General features: G+C 44.6%; 2 protein-coding genes across 2 annotated transcripts in view; one reads left to right on the top strand and one right to left on the bottom strand.

Moving 5' to 3' along the window:
* Window positions 1-1,073: 1,073 nt before the first annotated feature.
* On the bottom strand, window positions 1,074-2,513 carry p2ry2.1 (purinergic receptor P2Y2, tandem duplicate 1; the record flags this gene model as incomplete). The annotated part of the gene is made up of 2 exons (XM_080543661.1): window positions 1,074-1,268; window positions 1,650-2,513. The coding sequence occupies 2 exons, from the start codon at window positions 2,511-2,513 to the stop codon at window positions 1,074-1,076; spliced, it is 1,059 nt and encodes a 352-aa protein (XP_080399787.1).
* Window positions 2,514-9,815: 7,302 nt separating this feature from the next.
* The window catches only part of fchsd2 (FCH and double SH3 domains 2), a gene marked incomplete at both ends in the record, with an annotated part of 65,645 nt that continues 49,758 nt past the window's right edge, over window positions 9,816-25,702 (top strand). Inside the window, 2 exons of the mRNA XM_080542912.1 lie at window positions 9,816-9,836; window positions 17,845-17,942. Of these exons, the coding sequence (XP_080399038.1) occupies window positions 9,816-9,836; window positions 17,845-17,942 (119 nt within the window). The remainder of the gene's footprint in view (window positions 9,837-17,844; window positions 17,943-25,702) is intronic.

Below are 25,702 nucleotides of genomic sequence, written 5' to 3'. Positions count from 1 at the left end.
ACGTTAACTCGCTGGAGCGGGGAACATAGGACCCTTTTGCGGGAGCGGGGAACATAGGACCCGGGGAACATAGGACCCTTTTTCGGAAGCGGGGAACATAGGACCCGGGGAACATAGGACCCTTTTTCGGAAGCGGGGAACATAGGACCCGGGGAACATAGGACCCTTTTTCGGAAGCGGGGAACATAGGACCCGGGGAACATAGGACCCGGGGAACATAGAACCCTTTTTCGGAAGCGGAGCTAAGAAATCGGGGAACATAGGACCCGGGGAACATAGGACCCGGGGAACATAGGGATGACCCCGTGTGGCGCGACTGCATTCTGTTTATAACCCTTTCACTTTTCTAATCGCTCACAGCAGAGACTGAACCCAGAACAATTCATAATGAAGTGAAATGAAACATTATATTGTATATTATTGATGGCCATTATCAAAGACAAACTCAATATACAAAGATAGGGCTGACTGTAGCAGCTCCGTGGTAGACACGCAAGTGGCGTAAGAAAAATAGGCAAAGCAAAAGTTCCGCCACGCGCCGCTGAGGTAACGTCGCCAGTGTCATTTAGGTGTTAAGAGAACCACTACTGCCTGTTCCCGAAGAGTAGGTCCTCTATGGAGTATCTAAATGAAGAGTAGGTCCTCTATGGAGTATCTAAATGAAGAGTAGGTCCTCTATGGAGTATCTAAATGAAGAGTAGGTCCTCTATGGAGTATCTAAATGAAGAGTAGGTCCTCTATGGAGTATCTAAATGTGTACCAGGCAGTATCAGGAAGACACAACAATAATAGACACCGCCATAATGATACAATTAAAAATGTATTATAATATCATCAAGGTGCAATTATGATGTCTCTGTAAATGGTCAACTTTGACGGATATCCGGGATCCAATTCGGGAATGGTGATATTCCATTTAGAGGGACCGGTCATCCAGTGTCTTTGCCCTTGTCCATCTCTTCATTAGAACATATCAAAGGGGTTATTCCAATGGAAGCAGCTTGAAGTTCCAAAGCTCCTCAGACCTATTAGAGATATTAGGATATTGTTTTTGGATTGTCCTTTGTTGTTGGTCAAAGCGGTGTCGATAGGGCTGCTGTCACACTTCCCGGTTTCCTAGGTAACACCTTGCTCTTCTTGGTGAGGTTGCTACGGGCTCCCTGTCCAGCCAGGAAATAGAGGATGGGGTCAAGGCAGCTGTTAGCGCTCGCTAGGGGCCGTGTCACCTTATAGGCCAGGCTAGCAGCTTCCAAAAGCCCGCAGCTCACCTAGGAAGGGAGATTGAAAGAAAAAGTGCTTTATAATGATAACATTTTGGCACAAAAGCTTGATATAGGCTAGTTATTCCAATAGAGCAAAGTACAGTTGTAGGTTGCAGTAATACTGTGTATTCAATATAGTAGTTACCCAGTAAACAAAGAGTCCAAAAGACGTCCTCAGGGAAGCCGGAATGTGGGTTCAGATGACGTCTTTCTAGGACGTCCAGATGATGTCTTTGGGACGTCTTATGGACTACAGAATCGACTTCTGTAGTCCATAAGACGTCATCTGAACTCACATTCCGGCTTCCCTGAGGACGTCTTTTGGACTCTTTGTTTACTGGGTACAGTACAGTTCTGTGGCATCTGAACAAAGTTCTGGTACCTCACCTGTGAGGGGTTGACCTGCCTCAGGTATCTGAAGGAGTAGTACAGGCTTCGGGTCAGGTGGAAGGGCAGGAAGCACAGCATGAACGCCGCCAGCACGATAATAATCATCTTCACAGACTTCTGTTTGGAGCGCAGGGCCGCCAGCCCCCCGGCGCCTCCTTCGCCCAGCCCCTCCCCCCAGCTCGGCTCCAAAAGCTTCCTCACCATCAGGCCGTAACACACCATCACCACCATGAAAGGCAGCGCGAACATCAACACGGACACGGCCGAGCTATAGACCAGGAAGTCGTCGAATAATTCGGGGCTGGTCGTGTCGTAGCACACCCTCTCCGTCCCCTCGTCCTTCGTGCGTGAGAAATAGAGGACCGGAGCCTGACAGAGCAGCACACACGCCCACACGGCTACCGAAACCAGCCGGGCGCGACGGGCGCTCACCCAGCTCAACGAGCGGACCGGGTAACACACACCCAGGAAACGGTGCAGGCTGATGCAGCACAAGAACAGGATGGAGCCGTAGAGGTTGGCGTAAAAGAGGAAGCGGATGAGTTTGCAGAGGGGGTCGCTGAAGGGCCAGTCGTTCCCGTCGGCGTAGTAGTAGATGAGGAAGGGCAGGGTGAGGATGTAGAGAGTGTCACAGACTGTCAGGTTGAACATGTACACCGTGGAGGGTTTCCAGCGCTTCGTGCGGAACACGATGACGTACATCGCCGTGGCGTTGAGAGCCAAGCCGATCACACAGACCAGAGCGTAGCTAACAGGGAGCAGAATGTACTTGAATTCCTCCTCGAAGCGGCAGTACTCGCTGCTCTCGTCGGATGAAGAGTTGGCGTAGTCGGAGTGATTGAAGACATTGAAGACAGACATTTGTGTTGATAAACAGGCCTGAGGAGAAGACCAGAAGCCACAGGTTAAATAAAGAGAGAGAGAGAGAGACACGGAGACACACACACAGAGAGGTTTTAAGGGCTTTACATTTACGACATAATAATAAGAATTCATTATACTTATATAGCGCTTTTCCGGGGCTCAAAGACGCTGACAGTAAGGATATACAGAAACACGGAAACAACAAGCAACAGATAACATGAGCACATGTACAGAACACAGTATTAACGAACAGGCACAGGAAACAATTAATACAGCAATGTCCAGGGGAGGGAGGGAGATGGTTGTATGCATGGGAGAACAGGTAGGTTTTGAGTCAGGATTTAAAAGTGGAGAGTCAGTGTGAGTCTCTGAGTGGCTGGGGGAGAGAGTTCCAGAGTCTCTGAGTGGCTGGGGGAGAGAGTTCCAGAGTCTCTGAGTGGCTGGGGGAGAGAGTTCCAGAGTCTCTGTGTGGCTGAGGGAGAGAGTTCCAGAGTCTCTGAGTGGCTGAGGGAGAGAGTTCCAGAGTCTCTGAGTGGCTGGGGGAGAGAGTTCCAGAGTCTCTGTGTGGCTGAGGGAGAGAGTTCCAGAGTCTCTGAGTGGCTGAGGGAGAGAGTTCCAGAGTCTCTGAGTGGCTGAGGGAGAGAGTTCCAGAGTCTCTGAGTGGCTGGGGGAGAGAGTTCCAGAGTCTCTGAGTGGCTGAGGGAGAGAGTTCCAGAGTCTCTGAGTGGCTGGGGGAGAGAGTTCCAGAGTCTCTGAGTGGCTGGGGGAGAGAGTTCCAGAGAGAGTGAGGGTGAGTCTCTGAGTGGCTGGGGGAGAGAGTTCCAGAGGCGGGGTGCAGCGTGTTATTAGGCAGGATAAAGAGGGTTGTAGACATCCTGTAGCTCCATTTACTTGCAGTTGGAATATGCATGCATGCTCCTAGCTGGCCGTTGGAGTTTGACATACAGTATTTCCTTTATGAAGAATGTTCCACATATTGAATCTGTATACACATTTCCTAAAGATGTCCTCCATAGACCAGAGTTTTGGTATTTTCATGTGTTGTCTCCGCAGACATATACCAGTCAACACTGTCTTGTCACGGTCTTGTGCAACGTGTATCTGAATGAATGGTCTTTATTGTCATTAATACAGTACAGGTACCATACATCGACATTTAGGAGGGGGGGCTCCCCTGGTGCTAGGATTTTTTTTTTTACTAAAAACAAGAAGGGAAAAGAGCTGGTTTACATAAATAAAGGCTATATACACTATCCACTATACTATACTACTATACTATACAAATAAAACACTGTGCTGTACTCTATGCTATGCTATAAATATCCTAACATTTCCTATCTCTGAACCATATGTACACAAGGGTTGTCATATTGCACATAGTGTTATTGCACATTCATTTAAAGTGTCGCAGTTTGCAGGTTTGAAATGTTCACAGTTGTATTTCAATATTGCACTTATGATTACAATCTAGTAGCTGCCATCAAATTGTCTAGATTGTCCAGGGCCTAGAACCTAGGTCTTTGCTGTGTTCAGGGCCTGAATGGCCCTAGGGTAGAAGCTGAGCTTCAGTCTATTTGTCCTTGCGGACATGGTCCTGAACCGCCTGCCTGAGGGCAGCCGAACAAAGTATCTATACTTGTGACTGTGAGTGTGTGATAGCCTTCCTGAACTATTTGGCTGGTAAGCAGAACCTGTGTAGGTGTGAGCATGATCAGCAAGTTTCAGCATGCACACACACACACACACACACCACACACACACACACACACACACACACACACACACACACACACACACACACACACACACACACACACTCATAAGGTTCAGGAATTACCTACCATTCTGGGCTGTATGTACTTTCTCATTCTCCTAATGGTTAAGGTTAGGATTGTTAGTATGGTAATATGATCCTAGATCTGTGGTTAAAAGCAACTCAAGAATGTTTTAGCCAGACAGTAAGGAGGACATGTGATAACAGCAAGACGGTAAGGAGGACATGTGATAACAGCCAGACAGTAAGGAGGACATGTGATAACAGCCAGACAGTAAGGAGGACATGTGATAACAAGAGTTCAAATGAGAAACAAACAAATCAAACAAACAAATCAATACCCAATGTGAGTGTAGCAGATCAGGCCTCTACAGTGATGGGTTAGTATGTTAGCTTCTGGCCTCTACTGTGATAGGTTAGTATGTTAGCTTCTCTGTGATAGGTTAGTATGTTAGCTTCTCTGTGATAGGTTAGTATGTTAGCTTCTGGAGTAGACGGTGTGATGTGAGACCAAATCCAACTGAGGGCAGACAAAGATCAACTGCGTCAGCTGGGCGACCCCATAAGCATTGAAAAATAACCTGTATTGTTTTCATGTATGTTAACAGATTAATACAAATAAAGGAGAGGAGTTGAAGAAAGCGGTAACTTTAGGCTATGTACCCAAAACGTATAACTTTACGTACTTTACATACCCATAACTTAACAATATTAACATGTTACTTACAACAGGACTAATTACCAAACAGAGCACAGTTCTGGTTGTACCCTCAGAAGCCTCTGTTCTGTCGCTAAGAACATCAAGATTTCAATCTATCATAATTTCAAGCAACACAATAGATTTTGCCAGGGCTATGACTATGTACAAAATATTGGAATGAGACGAATTTCATCAGTTTACTTTGAGTGGATCATTTATGTTGTCTGTATGTGTATCATGAGTGTTTATAATAGTAGTTTCCAAAACCATAGAGTGACCCTCCTAAAGCTTTTTGAATTTTTTGTTTGTTTGAACAAGTCAACAAAATTCTAACTCATACTCAAACTTCTATTTGATAAGGAGAACCTAACAAATGTAAAATTACCCAATGACCTCTACGCCTGCAACACCCCCTACCCCAACCCTCCGGACACACACACACACACACAGTTTTAACCTGTAATAGAGACGTGCGTCATGTCAACACTGTCTTACCTGAGTACGACCAAGAAAACACTCCCGAGCCAGATCATAAAACCATACTTAAGGACCTTAAATTAGTATCATCTAAAACACGTCAGCCATTTTCTCTCACTGTGCCAGTCACACAGACTTTTGTGTGGGTGGTGAGAGGGGTGAGAGGGATGTGTGTGTGTGTGTGTGTGTGTGTGTGTGTGTGTGTGTGTGTGTGTGTGTGTGTGTGTGTGTGTGTGTGCGTGCGTGTGCACATGCAGTTGGAAGTGGAGAAAAGAGAAGTGAGAAGGTGTGATTAATGTCTTACTTGTTACAAAAACACTGTGTATTAATGATTACATGACCCATAACCTTAGCCCCAGCCATGGCTATCCGCTCTGGGCCTGGCTCTGTCACTTAGACAAACACAGTCAACACTGGTCCACCAGGAACGCAACATGATGTGTATGTACTGTATGTGTTAAATGTGATATCTGGAATACTCAGTAATGGTTCTCTCTTACTATATCCTACACAACTACCAACTCATTACATTGAACTCAAACAATCACCATTGTAATGTATTCCTTTAATATTTCACTCGTTGGACTGTAGCGCCTTACTAACCATTGCCTTTGAGAGAACCCAAGATTTTGAAGGCCAAATCTAAACCATAAGCAAATAAAACATCATGTCACATCTTAGAATATGTCATGTGTTATTTCATTATTGAATTCATTTTTTATTTTTTTTTAATTATGGTGAGCATTCTTTGGCCATCCACTGTGGAAGTCTTCCTTGTCCTACCAGCCCGTTTGCGATTGCTGATCTCATCAGTGTGTTATTTTTCTTTTTAATGATGTTCCACACTGATATTCTGGGCCAGATATTCTGGGCCTAACTAGTCGTGATATGACTTGATCTGGCCGTTATTGGGCTGGTCCAAATTCGTCTGGGTCCGTCTGTGATTGCTGGGCTCTGTGTTGGAACAGACTGCGTTACTACACCTTCTGAAGCATTATTTGGACTATATTGCACTACGAGAAGTAGCCTAGTGGCAATGAAAAGGCAATTAACAAAGGAATACAGGTAGACCATTATAACCATTAAAAGTGTATCTTTCCTTTAGAGAAATTGCAAAGTAAGCCAAGGTGTCCGTGAGTAGTCCCCACACCACCAAAAGGCACATGGAAACTAGAGGAAACTGACAGGAAGAGGTCCAGGAGACTCAAAGCCATAACAGAATCAAAAGACAAGTTTCTGCAAGTCAACAGCTTGCGTGATAGGCGTTTCACAGGACAACAGCTTCAAGCACAGCTTAAAGAGAAGAGAAGACTTCAAGCTGCAGGCTTGACAGGTCGAGTGGCAGTAAGAAAGCCTTTGATAAAATGGCAAAATAAGAAAAAGAGGCTTGCTTGGGCCATGACGCACCAGCATTCATCACACAGGATTTTTGTACGCCGTCAAGAAGGTGACAGGCTGGTTCCTCAGTGTATGACACCAACTGTCAAACATGGAGGAGGAAGCGTCATGATCTGGGGCTCTTTTGGTGGATCCAACGTCGGCACAAAGTGACTGGCACCCTGAACCAAAAGGGCTACCACAGCACATTGCAGTGTTGGTCAGGGGTTCATCCTACAGCAAGATAATGACCCAAAACATACTTCTAGCTCTATGTCAAAACTACCTGTTATATCTGGAAAAGGTGGCTTCTTTGATGAGTCAAACATTTAGATGAAGTTGTGTTAAACAGAATAGTTCCATGATTTATTTATTTATCTCCAATTTATGTTTTAATTTCAGACTACATTAAACTGCGTACATTTCAATAAAAACTGGGAAAATTGAGGTGCTCTAAAACTTTTGACCGGTAGTGTAGATAGATAGATAGATAGATAGATAGATAGATAGATAGATAGATAGATAGATAGATAGATAGATAGATAGATAGATAGATAGATAGATAGATAGATAGATAGATAGATAGTTAGAGATATCTATTATGTATGAGCAACAACAATAGTTGAACTTGCTAAAGCAAGCCCACTAATAAGTATCAGCAAGAACTGAAGCAAGTCCACTGGGCATTATATAATTGTGGGTAAATGTATGGGCACTAATAGTTGTACTAATAATTTACACCAGGAGGGGGCGGTACATCATTGTACTGTCCTGTGCCGTCTGGGTTGTTTTGCTTCACTCTGAATCGATGATTCTTTGATCGACTGCGGTTTCTTGTTGCTATGCAGGTGGATGTTCCAAAGAAGCATAGATAGGCTGCGATGATCACAGTCCATGCCGCCATTGTACTTTCACGAATGAAATTGAAAATATCATAATATGTTCTGAGCCCATAATAAACGGTCTAAGGGTTTAATGCCTGGTCACGAGGGCTGCAGCAGATCAGGCAGAACGTTACGAGACCATTTCTGCCATTGTCATTTACTTTGACATGCATTACCTCCCATCACCACAGGGTGTCACCGTTGAGCCTCATTTAGAGGGATGCCCAGTCGATTCCCCCCCCCCCCCTCCCTCCTCTCCTGGTGTACTCTCTGCCTCTGCCCCCCCTCCCTCCCTCCTCTCCTGGTGTACTCTCTGACTCTGTCCCCCCCCCCCCCTCCCTCCTCTCCTGGTGTACTCTGTCCCTCCCTCCCTCCTCTCCTGGTGTACTCTCCCTCCCTCCCTCCTCTCCTGGTGTACTCTCCCCCCTCCCTCCTCTCCTGGTGTACTCTCTGCCTCTGCCCCCCCTCCCTCCCTCCTCTCCTGGTGTACTCTCTGACTCTGTCCCCCCCCCCCCTCCCTCCTCTCCTGGTGTACTCTCCCTCCCTCCCTCCTCTCCTGGTGTACTCTCCCTCCCTCCTCTCCTGGTGTACTCTCCCTCCCTCCCTCCTCTCCTGGTGTACTCTCCCTCCCTCCCTCCTCTCCTGGTGTACTCTGTCCCTCCCTCCTCTCCTGGTGTACTCTCTGACTCTGTCCCCCCTCCCCCCTCCCTCCTCTCCTGGTGTACTCTCTGACTCTGTCCCCCCTCCCTCCCTCCTCTCCTGGTGTACTCTCTGCCTCTGTCCCCCCTCCCCCCTCCCTCCTCTCCTGGTGTACTCTCTGACTCTGTCCCCCCTCCCTCCCTCCTCTCCTGGTGTCCCCCCCCCCTCCTCTCCTGGTGTACTCTCTGCCTCTGTCCCCCCCCCCTCCCTCCTCTCCTGGTGTACTCTCTGACTCTGTCCCCCCCCCTCCTCTCCTGGTGTACTCTCTGCCTCTGTCCCCCTCCCTCCCTCCTCTCCTGGTGTACTCTCTGCCTCTGTCCCCCCCCCTCCCTCCTCTCCTGGTGTACTCTCTGCCTCTGTCCCCCCCCCTCCCTCCTCTCCTGGTGTACTCTCTGCCTCCTCCCCTCCCTCCCTCCTCTCCTGGTGTACTCTCTCCCTCCCTCCTCTCCTGGTGTACTCTCTCCCTCCCTCCTCTCCTGGTGTCCCCCCCCCTCCCTCCTCTCCTGGTGTACTCTCCCCCCTCCCTCCTCTCCTGGTGTACTCTCCCCCCTCCCTCCTCTCCTGGTGTCCCCCCCCCTCCTGGTGTCCCCCCCCCTCCCTCCTCTCCTGGTGTACTCTCTCCCTCCCTCCTCTCCTGGTGTACTCTCCCCCCTCCCTCCTCTCCTGGTGTACTCTCTCCCCTCCCTCCTCTCCTGGTGTACTCTCTCCCTCCCTCCTCTCCTGGTGTACTCTCTCCCTCCCTCCTCTCCTGGTGTACTCCCTCCCTCCCTCCTCTCCTGGTGTACTCTCTCCCTCCCTCCTCTCCTGGTGTACTCTCTCCCTCCCTCCTCTCCTGGTGTACTCCCCCCTCCCTCCTCTCCTGGTGTACTCTCCCCCCCCCTCCCTCCTCTCCTGGTGTACTCTCTCCCTCCCTCCCTCCTCTCCTGGTGTCCCCCCCCTCCCTCCTCTCCTGGTGTACTCTCTCCCTCCCTCCTCTCCTGGTGTACTCTCTCCCTCCCTCTCTCCTCTCCTGGTGTACTCTCCCCCCTCCCTCCTCTCCTGGTGTACTCTCCCCCCTCCCTCCTCTCCTGGTGTACTCTCCCCCCTCCCTCCTCTCCTGGTGTACTCTCTGCCTCTGTCCGTCCCCCCTCCCTCCTCTCCTGGTGTATCTCTGCCTCTGGACCACCGCGCAGCGCCCTGACGTCTGTCTGCCAGTGTGGAGCTAGTCTCTCTATCTATCTGTCATGGCCGCCGGAGTCCACATCTGACTGTCTGCTCCGTTCTCCCACTCCTTCTTAGGAGGTTTTCCAAGGAATTATCCAGGAATTATCCAGCCCCCTGGCATCATCTATTTTTTGCAGAATAAAAGGTTTTCTTGAGGAATATACCATCCATGTCAATACTCAAATATGCAGCCGCCGCCGAGAAAGGTGAGGTTTGCTCCGTGCTTCCAGTACAGTAACGTTCCTCCTGGGTGGATCTGGGAGAGACTGAGAGACAGAGACAGAGGACTGGACAGATATGATAGATGACTGGACAGTGTGATGTGACATTATTAATGTCATGTTGTTAAGATAGCTTAGCTGGCGTTACCCGTAGGTTGTTGTTGACTTGCTATATATATTTATAGAACTATATTTATATAGTGTACGTTGTTTATAAACAGTACATTACATTAGAGCCATTGCCAGCGTCTTTGAGCCTCGGAAAAGCGCTATATAAATTCAATGAATTATTATTATTATTATTATTATTATTATTATTATTATTATTATTATTATTGGTGACTGTGACAGTAATCCCGTGCTATTATTATCATCATCATTATTATTATTATTATTATTATTATTATTATTATTATTATTACTACTCATATATCACATTTTCTCTTAGCCATTCTGCCATACCACAGCCTGTCGTTCAGTCAGACACTGTCAGTGTGATGTGTCTGTAGTCAGGAGGATGTGTCTGTAGTCAGTGTGATGTGTCTGTAGTCAGGAGGATGTGTCTGTAGTCAGGAGGATGTGTCTGTAGTCAGGAGGATGTGTCTGTAGTCAGGAGGATGTGTCTGTAGTCAGGAGGATGTGTCTGTAGTCAGGAGGATGTGTCTGTAGTCAGGAGGATGTGTCTGTAGTCAGGAGGATGTGTCTGTAGTCAGGAGGATGTGTCTGTAGTCAGGAGGATGTGTCTGTAGTCAGGAGGATGTGTCTGTAGTCAGGAGGATGTGTCTGTAGTCAGGATGTTTCTGTAGTCAGGATGTGTCTGTAGTCAGGATGTGTCTGTAGTCAGGAGGATGTGTCTGTAGTCAGGATGTGTCTGTAGTCAGGAGGATGTGTCTGTAGTCAGGATGTGTCTGTAGTCAGGAGGATGTGTCTGTAGTCAGGATGTGTCTGTAGTCAGGAGGATGTGTCTGTAGTCGGGAGGATGTGTCTGTAGTCAGGATGTGTCTGTAGTCAGGAGGGTGTGTCTGTAGTCAGGATGTGTCTGTAGTCAGGAGGATGTGTCTGTAGTCAGGATGTGTCTGTAGTCAGGAGGGTGTGTCTGTAGTCAGGATGTGTCTGTAGTCAGGATGTGTCTGTAGTCAGGAGGATGTGTCTGTAGTCAGGATGTGTCTGTAGTCAGGAGGATGTGTCTGTAGTCAGGAGGATGTGTCTGTCGTCAAGAGGATGTGTCTGTAGTCAGGAGGATGTGTCTGTAGTCAGGAGGATGTGTCTGTAGTCAGGAGGATGTGTCTGTAGTCAGGAGGATGTGTCTGTAGTCAGGAGGATGTGTCTGTAGTCAGGATGTGTCTGTAGTCAGGAGGATGTGTCTGTAGTCAGGAGGATGTGTCTGTAGTCAGGATGTGTCTGTAGTCAGGATGTGTCTGTAGTCAGGAGGATGTGTCTGTAGTCAGGAGGATGTGTCTGTAGTCAGGAGGATGTGTCTGTAGTCAGGATGTGTCTGTAGTCAGGAGGATGTGTCTGTAGTCAGGAGGATGTGTCTGTAGTCAGGATGTGTCTGTAGTCAGGATGTGTCTGTAGTCAGGAGGATGTGTCTGTAGTCAGGAGGATGTGTCTGTAGTCAGGAGGATGTGTCTGTAGTCAGGAGGATGTGTCTGTAGTCAGGAGGATGTGTCTGTAGTCAGGAGGATGTGTCTGTAGTCAGGAGGATGTGTCTGTAGTCAGGAGGATGTGTCTGTAGTCAGGATGTGTCTGTAGTCGGGAGGATGTGTCTGTAGTCAGGAGGATGTGTCTGTAGTCAGGATGTGTCTGTAGTCAGGATGATGTGTCTGTAGTCAGGAGGATGTGTCTGTAGTTAGGAGGATGTGTCTGTAGTCAGGAGGATGTGTCTGTAGTCAGGAGGATGTGTCTGTAGTCAGGAGGATGTGTCTGTAGTCAGGAGGATGTGTCTGTAGTTAGGATGTGTCTGTAGTCAGGAGGATGTGTCTGTAGTCAGGAGGATGTGTCTGTAGTCAGGATGTGTCTGTAGTCAGGAGGATGTGTCTGTAGTCAGGAGGATGTGTCTGTAGTTAGGAGGATGTGTCTGTAGTCAGGAGGATGTGTCTGTAGTCAGGATGTGTCTGTAGTCAGGATGTGTCTGTAGTCAGGAGGATGTGTCTGTAGTCAGGAGGATGTGTCTGTAGTCAGGAGGATGTGTCTGTAGTCAGGATGTGTCTGTAGTCAGGAGGATGTGTCTGTAGTCAGGAGGATGTGTCTGTAGTCAGGAGGATGTGTCTGTAGTCAGGATGTGTCTGTAGTCAGGATGTGTCTGTAGTCAGGAGGATGTGTCTGTAGTCAGGAGGATGTGTCTGTAGTCAGGGTGTGTCTGTAGTCAGGATGTGTCTGTAGTCAGGAGGATGTGTCTGTAGTCAGGATGTGTCTGTAGTCAGGATGTGTCTGTAGTCAGGAGGATGTGTCTGTAGTCAGGATGTGTCTGTAGTCAGGATGTGTCTGTAGTCAGGAGGATGTGTCTGTAGTCAGGAGGATGTGTCTGTAGTCAGGAGGATGTGTCTGTAGTCAGGAGGATGTGTCTGTAGTCAGGAGGATGTGTCTGTAGTCAGGAGGATGTGTCTGTAGTCAGGAGGATGTGTCTGTAGTCAGGAGGATGTGTCTGTAGTCAGGATGTGTCTGTAGTCAGGAGGATGTGTCTGTAGTCAGGATGTGTCTGTAGTCAGGAGGATGTGTCTGTAGTCAGGAGGATGTGTCTGTAGTCAGGAGGATGTGTCTGTAGTCAGGATGTGTCTGTAGTCAGGATGTGTCTGTAGTCAACACACTTCTTTGTTTGAACAGAAGCACTGGTATGATGGAGCATCATGAAGGCTTTTATAAGGATGGTTTAGCTCAGTCGTCAGGGTTTCCTACAAGTTTCAACAAGTCACATTTAAGACCTTTTGTTTTGAGACCCTTTGAATATCATTTTAGACCTCTTCACGACACCATATGGTAGCTTGTCATCCTCGAGGTGATGAAATTAGGGATTTCACTGCCACACAGACAAAAAAGGAGGCGAATTGGCATTTATTTTGGTTCCAGCTTGATTAATTTCTGCGTAAATTGATGTGGTCGGACTGATTTCCTTGCAGGATCTCGTTTTTAAGACCTAGCACCTCATTTTTAGACCGAATACCTGACATTTTGGGCCTTATAAATCGGATTGCTGGATTTTAGACTGTAAGGCTTTTTAAGACCAGCGCGGGAACCCTGAGTCGTTGACCTAAGGTCAGACTTGGCCTCCTCGTTGACACTGCTGTCGGATCATTTCCGAGACGACCTGTTATGTTGTGTGGTTATTACAGTACACATTCCGGGACTCCATGTCATGATGACATGTAAAGGAAGCACCACCTCGTAGCTAGTCATTACATGGTCCATTGACCGCAGTTTACTGTGTAATAATCTGTGTGTCTGTGTTATGGTTTACCTGATAAGATTGGTCTGACAAGAAAAATAATGAACTCATGTTTTTTCCCACCCCGTGACATCTGCATGGGAGAACACATCTAGAATGTATCCTGTCCCAGACAGCACATGGATCGGATTGAGGATCTATACCACGAGACATTTCTGATGCACTTATGTTGCATAGATGCGTATGGGTATCTTTTTTCTCAGTGGTGTTCTGTCGGTATATCAGAAAGAAAGTGTGTCCCTAAACTATCTCCTGACCTGCTCCTTTGTGGACCATGGGTTTTACGTGATCACTACATAGACACTACGAGAAACGTGATGCATTTCGTAGCATGGGGATCTAATGGCAAGGCACTAGGCTAAGCTTTTTCCCAAAGAGCAACTTTGCTCCTAAAGTGAAAAATCTAGGAGGAAACTAGGACATTTTGTTTTGTTTGAACATAACTACAGATGTGTTGTTCTTCGCACATCCCTAACCAAGGGGTACACAACTTGAGTGCTAGAGAGCGAATGTAACCTACTAGTTCTCATTCAGGTGTATTAGTGTAATGTAAAGATTACAGACAACCAATAGCCAGCACAGTAGAATGTCCTATCCCGTTGAGGCCTGTCCTAGACTGTAATGTCCATACATTTCCTCTTCTCTTTTGAATAAAATTCCTGAAAACCAGGAAAAGTCTCTAAACTGTCTCCAGCAGCTCCTTTGACAACCATGTTAAAGTAGAGATTCTCAGCTTTTAGATGATGATATTGGTTTCATCATTCATAAATTAAACCTTTTTCCTTTTCGGGGTACGCAAATGTAATTGATCAAAAGTCCATATTAAGCACTCGTGTTTAGGTTTCGGTGGACAATCCTTTACATGCAATAACTGCCTGAAGTCCCCACAGAGTATCTTCTCTGGTGATGCTCTGCCAGGCCTGTACTGTAGCCATCCTCTGTTGTGGTTTGTTTTGAGGTCTTTTTGCCTAAAATCCTATCATCAGGAAATGAAATTTCCTTTCCACTTTTTGGCCCTCAAAAACTTCCTAGTTGCAATAGCAGTATCTTTTTTTTTTATTTTATTTTGTTACTGTGTGATGTAGTGTTTACTGTGTGATGTAGTGTTTACTGTGTGATGTAGTGTTTACTGTGTGATGTAGTGTTTACTGTGTGATGTAGTGTTTACTGTGTGATGTAGTGTGTACTGTGTGATGTAGTGTTTACTGTGTGATGTAGTGTTTACTGTGTGATGTAGTGTTTACTGTGTGATGTAGTGTGTACTGTGTGATGTAGTGTTTACTGTGTGATGTAGTGTTTACTGTGTGATGTAGTGTTACTGTGTGATGTAGTGTTTACTGTGTGATGTAGTGTGTACTGTGTGATGTAGTGTTTACTGTGTGATGTAGTGTTTACTGTGTGATGTAGTGTTACTGTGTGATGTAGTGTTTACTAGGGGTGTAACGGATCACGGATAATCCGTGATCCGTTCGGATCGCCCTCCACGGTTCGGAACGCATGTGTACCGCGGATCAATACCAATTTTTTTTATTTTTTTTTTATTTTTTTTATTTCCTAACACCAGGGGAGCCACCCCTCCTAAATTTCGTTCTTTGGTACCTGTACTGTAGCAATGACAATAAAGACCATTCATTCATTCAAATGTAACCGGTAGAAAAACAATCATGTGCGCTTTATTCTCACTCTCTGCATGTGTACTGAGTTGACAACAACATTCATTCACTCATCTCTGTCCCAATTATATCACGTCATATCACCCGCTAAGCAGCCTGGGTGATTGTGTAAACACACAAAAAAAGTACTCTGTTACTTTGCAGCAGTGATGTTATATATATGTTGTTATATATATATATGTTGTTATATATAGATGTTATATATATATGTGATATATATATCAGTTTTGACATCTTGAATGTTGTTTTTTTGTTTCACACATTAAAAGTGGTGTTTTTACAGAATTCAAGGAAAATGTTGTTTTTATTTAAAAATATATATGTTTTGTGTTGATCCGAAAAATGATCCGATCCGTGACTCAAAATCCGTGACACGATCCGATCCGTGAGTTAGGTGATCCGTTACACCCCTAGTGTTTACTGTGTGATGTAGTGTTACTGTGTGATGTAGTGTTTACTGTGTGATGTAGTGTTTACTGTGTGATGTAGTGTTTACTGTGTGATGTAGTGTTTACTGTGTGATGTAGTGTTACTGTGTGATGTAGTGTTTACTGTGTGATGTAGTGTTTACTGTGTGATGTACTGTTTACTGTGTGATGTAGTGTTTACTGTGTGATGTAGTGTTTACTGTGTGATGTACTGTTTACTGTGTGATGTAGTGTGTACTGTGTGATGTAGTGTTACTGTGTGATGTAGTGTTACTGTGTGATGTAGTGTTACTGTGTGATGTAGTGTTACTGTGTGATGTAGTGTTACTGTGTGATGTAGTGTTACTGTGTGATGTAGTGTTACTGTGTGATGTAGTGTTTACTGTGTGATGTAGTGTGTACTGTGTGATGTACTGTGTACTGTGTGATGTAGTGTGTACTGTGTGATGTAGTGTTACTGTGTGATGTAGTGTTACTGTGTGATGTAGTGTGTACTGTGTGATGTACTGTGTACTGTGTGATGTAGTGTTACTGTGTGATGTAGTGTTACTGTGTGATGTAGTGTGTACTGTGTGATGTACTGTGTACTGTGTGATGTAGTGTTTACTGTGTGATGTAGTGTTACTGTGTGATGTAGTGTTTACTGTGTGATGTAGTGTGTACTGTGTGATGTAGTGTTACTGTGTGATGTACTGTTACTGTGTGATGTAGTGTGTACTGTGTGATGTAGTGCCATGCTGCCATCCAATACATTTGGAGGGAGTTCCACTCAAGCAGACAAGGTGTTTCTGTACACTTCAGAATGCATTCCACTGCTGCTGTCAGCAGTTACAATCATGAATTAGACAATTAAGCAAGTTCTAGTGGAGTCTGTACATGCCCAAACACCCCCTGCACCATGTTTCACAGATGAGTTGGTATGCTGTAAATCTTGGGCTGATCCTTTTTTTCTCCAAACGTTCCTCTTGCAATCACTCTAGTCCCTGATGTCATTGAACTTATCAGGCCACAATACCTTTCTCCAGTACTTAGGTACTTGTTACCAAGCTGTAACCTGACCATTCCTTCTGAGGAGAACTAGTGGTTTGCACCTTGCAGTGAAGTGTCTGTAGTTTGGCTGCTGACATTCTGTGGATGGTCGTCAGTGAGAGAGTTTTGAATGTTGAGGAAATGTGGCAAGATAACAGGCTTAGTATGGGATGTGTGCAACCTCCATGATTTTGTGAGTGTGTGTGTGTGTGTGTGAGAGAGAGAGAGAGAGAGAGAGAGAGAGAGAGAGAGAGAGAGAGAGAGAGAGAGAGAGAGAGAGAGAGAGAGAGAGAGTTTCTCATGCTCTTAATTACATTGTAAGAGAACCAATTACTGTCATCCTGGCATAGTTATTGGCCAGTGCCATTGGCTCATGGGTCTGTCAGATACGTTCTGGACAGCTTTGAGCATGTCATTTCATGCATGCACACACACACTCAAACTCACACATTTGTACACATGGACAACCACCACACACACTATGGCCTTTTTACACTACTGAGCTGAGCCAAGCTGAGCTGAACTGTTCTGGGTACACCTCCACTATTGTTGCTGGAACAGTGCTGAAAGGGACAAAGTGAAAATGAAATATCCAAGCCAGCACAGTATGGGTCGGGCCAACTCTGTGTAAAGCACTCTAGCTTTAAACATTGAGTCTAAAGGCTGGCCAGGTGGGTTAACGTGCTCCCTGCTGCTTTCAGGCATGGCAGCAGGACAGGTGAAGTCACTTTCCCCTGTTAAACCCAATGGACCACTCCCTCATTATCCCCCACTCCCTCAAAGGCAGAGAAAGAAGCTCCACAACGCACAGATTGTGTTTGTTTGTGAGCCAGAATGTGTGTGTGGTTGTTCTGTGTGTGAGAGTGTGTTGTTGTTTTGTCTAGAACAGTCGTGATTCTCCCACTGTGTTGCTCCCATGAATAGCCAGTGGAATTCTCCTGACATTGGACAATGACCTGTGTGTGTGTGTGTGTGTGTGTGTGTGTGTGTGTGTGTGTGTGTGTGTGTGTGTGTGTGTGTGTGTGTGTGTGTGTGTGTGTGTGTGTGTGTGTGTGTGTGTGTGTGTGTGTGTGTGTGTGTGTGTGTGTGTGTGTGTGTGTGTGTGTGTGTGTGTGTGTGTGTGTGTGTGTGTGTGGGGGGGGGGGTGTGTGTGTGTGTGTGTGGGGGGGGGGGTGTCCATAAGAAGACAGATTTCTTAAAGCTTGTGTCCATACATGTGTTTGTGTGTGTTAATTATAGCCTAACACATTTATGACTGCCTTGTTTTATCATTTATAAATTGACTGGCTGATAGACTGATTGATTGATTGATATATATATATATTTATTGACAGAAAGATTAACAGATTAATAGACTTTCATTGATTGCTTATTGACCGATCATTTCATTGGTTGATAGACTGACTTGTGTTCCTCTGCAGGTAAAAGTGACGCAGGAGTTGAAGAACACCCACACAGAGCAGATGACCAGACTGCACCTCAAACACCAGACAGAATGTGACCTATTGGAGGACATGAGGTACACACAAACCAGGGGAGGCTGGTGGAGGTAGAAAAGGGACAGGCTCATTTGAATGCATGGATGGAATGAGCAATGTACCCACTTGTTTATTGCCATTCCTTATTCCATTCCATTACAATAAGCCCATCCTCCGATTTCTGCCTCCATTGACACACAACATACTGTACATTCACACACAACATGTTACAAAGGAAAAAAACAGTAGGAAGAGATATAAAGAATGGAGTGAGAAGGAGGACTATTAAAGTACACACTGATCCGGGTTGTGACGAAGGAATTTCCTGCTGCTTTCCTGCCCTCTCCTCCCCCTCTCGATTGACAATACCACAGCTGGAAGTCATAATGGGAATACTCTCTCTCGCACGCTCTATCTCTCTCTCTGTTCATGTTGAGGAGCGTTTCACAGCCTTCCTCTACTGTTGTCTCTCTTTCTCTTTGTTTTGGAAGAGCAAGTGGAAATATACAGCTGTCATGTTTGGGGTTGGTGGTCAGGACAGGGCCCTTCATTTCATCACTCGTAAAGCGGAGCAGATGTGAGATGTGTGGCTGATTGTAATTCTGTGTGTGTGTGTGTGTGTTTGTGTTAGGCTGCTCGATATATATAACTATCGATATGGCAATATAAACAATGTACAATATCCATATACCAGAGGCAATATTTGTTTTTGGTTGACACACAGAATAAAATGCGCTTGATGCACTTACATTTATTGTCTGCATGCATAGATTTGTTTCATTTGGTTATCTTACTCAGTTACCGTTCTTCACTTTGACACTTCAACCATGTAAAGTGGAAGATAAAGTGTTCATACATTCAAGTGTTTGATGTATCGCAAGAGAAATCGTTATTGCAACATCTAGCAAAATGATTACAATATGATAGTTTTAGGGATGTCCCGATACCGTTTTTTGCCACTGATAGCGATCACCGATAATCTATGACCAATATCTGCTGATATACTGCCGATACCAATCAAATAATAGCCTAACACTAATAGGCTAATAAAAAACTAAAATGAGTGTAGAAGAGACATTTAACATTTAGAGCATCCGATTAAGCGAGGCCTAGACCTAAATGTTTTAAGAGCCTCTCCACAAACCTTTTGATAGGCTCGTGCATGCAGGCAATGTTCACCTCCCGTCTTGGCAACAGAAGGAACTCCTGCCTCTTCTCTTAAACTCTCATATCTGTGTGCAAAAGGCATTAATTATTGATGAACACACACATAATATTTCCAGGCAGTTTGAGCTGAGAACATGAGAACAGATAGCCCTGCTGCACCGCTGATGTTGCTTTTAGCAGAGAATCTCATTTTACTACAGTGTTTTAATCTCTGTTAGGGAAGAGAATCTAATTTTACTACAGTTAGGGAAGAGGGCATAATGTGTTACACAATAATGCAATTTTCATATGTTTTTCTTTGTTTCAGTTCTTCTGCTCTGAGTTCATTAACTCTAATCAGTTCTTATTTGCACACCACTCTCTCTCTCACACACACACACACACACACATACACACACACACACACACACACACACACACACACACACACATGCCACAATTAAGAAGGAAGTCAGGTCCTATATCTATCCAAGAAGCTACTAGAGTGCCATTTAATGAAGCATAGGAACTGTGGGGTTACTTTTGGAGGATAACAAATCGAGGGTGGTATTCTTTGCTATAGAAAAGTATTAGTCCACACTGGAACCAATCATGGAAGTGGACAAGTTAATACAGTGGAGTAAATAGGAACATGTGGACCCTAGGTGTGCACTAGTGGTTGAATCTAATAGGGGATGTACAGTGGGGTGCAAACATTTGGGCACCCCTAGTCAAAATGCCTTTTACAATTAATATCTAAGTGAAAAGAAGCAAACCTAGCCTCTAAATGGTACAAAGTTAAACATGACACATTTCATCACATTTTAAAGCAAGATGAATTGTTATCTTTAACTTTTTACAGTTAAAATAATAAAACAAGGAAAAAGGCCGTGTGCAAAAGTTTGGGAACCCTGTCAGCTAGTACTTTGTAACTCCTCCTCAGGCAACTATAACAGCTTGCAAACGCTTCCTGTAGCCAGCTAAGAGTCTTTACATTCTTGTTTTGGGAATTCTTCCCCATTCTTCCTGGCAGAACACCTCTAGCCCAGAAATATTCTGCCTTCTTGCATACACGGCATGTTTGAGATCTCCCCACAGATTTTCAATAATATTCAAGTCTGGGGACTGTGATGACCGTTCCAAAACCTTCATCCGTCTTTCCTGGAGGTACTTCATGGTTGATTTTGAGGTATGCTTCGGGCCATTGTCTTGCTGGAATACCCAACCTCTCTTCAACCTAAATTGAGGGGGACTGACCTTCGAACATTAGCCTCTAGAATGTCTTGATATTTGGTGGAATCCATTCTTCCTTCCACCTGCACAATATTGCCTGTGCCCCCAGCTGCTACACAACCCCAAAGCATAATGGATCCACCTCCATGCTTAACAGTTGGCAAGGTGTTCTTCTCTACAAATGCTTCACCATTTTTTCTCCAAACATACCTTCTTTGGTTGTGGCCAAAAATGTCAATTTTGGTTTCGTCAGTCCAAAGCACATTGTTCCAATAGATTTCTCAAGGTTTTCTTTTGCAAACTTCAGACATTTAATTTTGTGTTGAAGTTGTGGGAAAGGCTTCTTTCTGGCATGTAGGTCTTTGTTGAGAGTTCTGTAGATCCTGTATTGTTGTCGTGTGAACAACTAGACCATTTCTCACCAGGTCTTGGGCCATTCTATCTGAACATTTTCTTGGTCTTCCAGATCTTGCCTTGACTTCAATTGTTCCATTTATTTTCCATTTTCTGATGATGTTTCTGACAGTCTCTGATGTCTCAGCCTTCTCCTTGATGGTGGAAGTGAACTATCTTGACATCCCTGGACAAATGTTTAGAGGAACCCATGGTTTTTAACACCAGACACACACAACAGCCACCGCAGTGGGATACTTTAGATGGCATGGAGTTACTTCAGAATATATAGTTCATATTATAGGGCCCTTTTCCTTTTTTAGCATTTAAAAAATGAAAAATGAAAATAAAAAGAAACCTTTCTTTAAAATGGGCAGAAAGGTGTCATGTTTAACTTTGGAGCATTTAGTGTTCAGTAGGGCTGTCCTTAACGACGAATGATTAATCTAGAATGATTAATCTAGTGATTATTTTTTCGATTACTCAAATACTCTAACGACTAATTTAACGATTAGTCTAACGATATTTTTTTTTACTGTTTGATTAATGTATCACTTAATTTTCCCCAAAATAATGGCTGTATTGTCTCTCTCTGTTTAACAGTGTCTTTATAAAGCACTCTGGGTAATAGCTGCTGCTCTTATAAAACAAAGCAGCGTGTGACATGCACATTACTCAGACGGCCGCCCCTTTAAATGATCAGCTGATGTATGGGGGCTGTCTGTGGGCCCGCAATTAAACACAGACACCTTTAATTCAGCGACCTGCTACTACTACTACTACTACTACTGTAACTGCCTCTGTCAAACAGCCCCAGCCACAGGGCAGACTCACTGCTACGTTTAGCCAACTTGAATGCCAACATGGCCATCAGGGTTTTTCCTGGCTCAAAATGAGGCGGAGGTGGTACCAGTGGTGTTTGACATCGGGGGGGACCCATGAAGCAGGGCTGTCTGGGGGTCCTTAAACATCAAACACATAATTTCATGCATTCTGGTGAATTGATATGCACCAATTTGTGCCCTGTCTGCATCAATTTATGGTGGAAATGTCATTATTTATGTAAAGGAAAACACAATATTCAACCACCAGATGACCATTCAAAGTATAATGTAATATAATGCAATATAAGGCTCTCAGGCATTCTGTACTTTCAAATATGTATTCTCCTTGAGCAGTCAACATACTATCAGCTATTTCGCTAGCGAAAACGAAAGCTAACTTATTTGAGAAACAGCGCCCCCGCCACCATGTCAGCGCAATGCCGCAATTGCAGTTAGAAATGACAGAAGTCCACCGAGTGCAACGCTGGTAGAAAATACGACCTTCAGAGTTTTGTTGAGAGCTGGAGGCGGCTATGACGGAGGCGGCCGCCTCATAATTCTCTATGCAGGAAAAACCCTGGCCATTTAGAAGTCTGTCCATCACCACAACACATAGCTAGCTAGTAGCTACATGGCTTGCTAACGTTACTCTCGCTGCTATGTTATGATTAGCTAAATTGATGCTAACGTAGCATGCGAGCTACGAGCTAGATAACGTACAGTAGGTGCGAGCACCACAATGACAATAGGCTACCGTAGCTAGCCAGCTACATAGCTAACGTTACTAACACCAGAAGACAAGACATACGAACTGTGGTGAGCTACATTGCTTGTGTAACATTAGCTAGTAGCCTCCTCCATGTTTCCACTGGTCGCAGCCATGTTGTTTATTTGCGACGCACCGACGCACATTACGCAAGTCGACGTATTGACGTAGTCGATTAGTCGATGCGTCGTCCCTGCCCTAGTGTTCAGGTTTGCTTTCAATCACTTGTAGATTAATTGTAACAGACATAGCCCCGGGGGTCATTCCACTAAAGGTGGATCAGTATAGCGGCGCTATAAATAAATGCGGCGCTCAGGGAACTCGAGATTGGATTTCAAGCCTCAGGTGATTCCTCGAATGAGGATCAGCCTTGTGTCATCAGTGTTCACAGAAGACAGGCTTACAAATCTTCGATATGGGCGCGTGCACGCAGACATACGCAGCCCAGAAGAGTCGATCTGTCGAAATGAAGATACTCCACTCTGCAGGGGTACTACATTTGCGCAGCATTCCGAATTATTGATTTTTTATGAAGACGGAAAAATAAGATGTAAAATAGTGCAATACTGCCGCAATTAACAAGGCGAGGGAAATGCTTTGGCAAGAAATTGCTGACCGATTAAATGCGTAGGTCATACTAGCCCCAGTTATTGTTATATGTTCATATTTTAATAAATGAATATTTACTACTGTGGTGATATGAGCAGCAGGCTACAAACCGTCATATCGCCACAATGGCCTAGTGGTATCGACCGCTGCCATAGGATTTATTCGTCATTTTATATCAGTGGTTCAAATCCCTCTTCAGGCGCACTTTTTACTGCATTTCGTTGTCTGAATCTAATCTAAAATCTCATCTAAAAAAGTATGTAGGCTATAAAATTATGGTGCAGGCTAATTTACAAGAACTGACACGATTACAATGGTGTTTGAAACCTTTGCATGAAATCTTCGGTTAAATGTAAAAAAAAAAAATGAATGACTTAGTCAAGTCTCGAACTCGCAACCTTTGGAACTAGAGTCCGCAGCCTTAACCACTACGCCAGGCAGACCGCTGTGATGACAGCAATGCAAGTTGAGACAATTACTTTTTTTTTTACACTCTTTTCTTTATTGATATATCGATCTCTCTATCACACTTTCAAAATATCAAGTTATCTATCACACAATCAAACTATCTATCGATCGATCACACTTTCAAAATATCAAATTATCTATCTATCACACAGTCAAACTATCTAATCTATCTATCTCGTGTGAAGTGGGAACTAATATTTCCTAGGGAGGAACTGTCGTTCGGGATGTAGTTTCCGCCTGTGAGCCTTTTTTGACGCGCGTCTCACTATAGCCTGTGTTTTAGCCTGGTCGCGACCAGGCTAGTTATATCTGACTCAGAAGGAGCTCAACCAAGCAGCGAATTATTTGAGCCACATTGATGGCACCGAACGCAAGCTAACATTTTCGAGGCTTAGAACTTTATCGAGGCTTAGAACTTTATCGAGCTTTGTGGAATAGGGCCCTGGTGTATCTCTCTCTACCTCTCTCCCTCTTTCTCACGCACACACACATTTTCTCTCTCCATGTGCCTTAGTCTCAAGGTGAGGCCTTCTAAGTGGCTGTGGAGTCTGAGATCTAGAACCTTATTGGCTCAGAGATGTAGTCTTAATTTGCGTGGATGGGAAGTATCATAACTTTTATCTGGTTGTTATTCAGTTCAGCCTTCTGTTTGGTTTTGGGCCCTTGTGTTTAGGAAAAATAGGGAATGAGTGTTGTCTGTCCTTTTCAAGACCCCCATAGCCTCCTTCTTCACCTAAATTAGGCTCAGACCCACTCACACAGACACAGATACTCACGCATGGTCACATATACAATTACGTCACTACTGACCCATTTTTCTTTCTGTATTTAAAGAGCGCAGGGGCAGCATTGTGTGTCTGCCCTTTTATGTAACACAACATCTGTCAACTCCTTATTATGTGGCAGTCCTATCAGCATCACACACAAAAACAATGAATGCCTGTTCATTGGCATGTTTTTCTCTTTTTTTGTGTCTGTCGGTGACATTCTGTTTGAGAATCACAAGTCCAGGATTTCACTAGTCCAGGACAAAGAAACAACCAACAACCAACTACTCAAAATATCCAGTACTGTGTGAGGTTCACTCTCCGTTGGTAGAACCGACGACCACCCCTTATTGGAGGACGATTTTGTTATTAACTTCATTTCATTGTTATTGTATTAATCGTTTTTTTTAAATGATTTTGTTTTCCCCATTTCTATTGCTACTGGTGCATCCATCCAACTTATTTTTATCTTTTATTAAAAAAAAATCATCATTTACATTATTTACAGTGGCTTATTTACACATTACAACACATAGGTAGGCAGGGGCGGACTGGGATCAAAAAACAGCCCTGGCATTTGCGACACAACAGCCCTATTTCCAAACGCAACATCAACACGGATTGTTAACATAAAAAGCTTGAGATAACCAGACTGACTAGAATCGAATGTAGACATTTGGAACACAAATGTAACACACACACGCACACGCAACTGACACACTACAATCGCTGATGAATTCAGAGTGCCGACAACAATCCACACAACGTTTTTGAGAGCATAGTATAACCAGTAGTATGCTATAAGGCACATTCAGGACAAATAGGCCAGACCAAAACATGAGAAACAATGCCAACTGCTAAATTCTGAAATCAAACTCACAACAAGTAGGCTAATTCTTTAGATCTTATATTGAACTCCATTTCCCAAGCATAGCCCCTACCTAGTGGGGGCCCCTGGGCTTGAGTCATTGTTCGGGCCCCTACCTACACCAAGAAAGGTTAGAAGTCATAAGGAAACATGTTTATTGACTGGGCAACACAGTGTATACAGTACTAGCCTGACCTTGGTCATGTGAACCAGCTTCATAAAATAAACCAGAAACACTCATTCTGCAGTCTGCACGTTTTATTCTGATATTAACCAGCTTGTTAACATTCAATTTGTCACATTGTATACCCACAAACCATATTACTGTGTTGACGCAACTTCAGGGGAGTGTGTTCATGTTCTGCTGTGCACCGCTCCCCTCTTTCACTTTCCCATAGTCATGCTCCCTCCGGACTCTTCAGAAGCAACACTGAGTCATCTAATAAAGTAACACTATTTAGGAGCAGTAACTAGTCTGCAGCCTTCAACCATACTCAACTATCATCACTTCTATTCAACACATGGACAACGCATTATTGGATAACGTTTACGTTAGCCCAATATTGCTTGCTTATAGCAAGGAGTCTGGCTAATTAGATGGTAGACTCGCCAGCCAATGAGGGGGCTCTTCACGAGTGCTTCGCCAACCAATCAGGTAGCGGTATTGCTCTACCATCCCCTACCATCCTAGGTTCCGCAAATTCGCTGCCCGGGCCGATATAATATG

Source organism: Nansenia antarctica (assembly GCF_963989245.1).
Source record: "Nansenia antarctica genome assembly, chromosome: 12".
Lineage (NCBI taxonomy): Eukaryota > Metazoa > Chordata > Actinopteri > Argentiniformes > Microstomatidae > Nansenia > Nansenia antarctica.
This window is presented reverse-complemented; position numbering and strand designations above follow the sequence as displayed.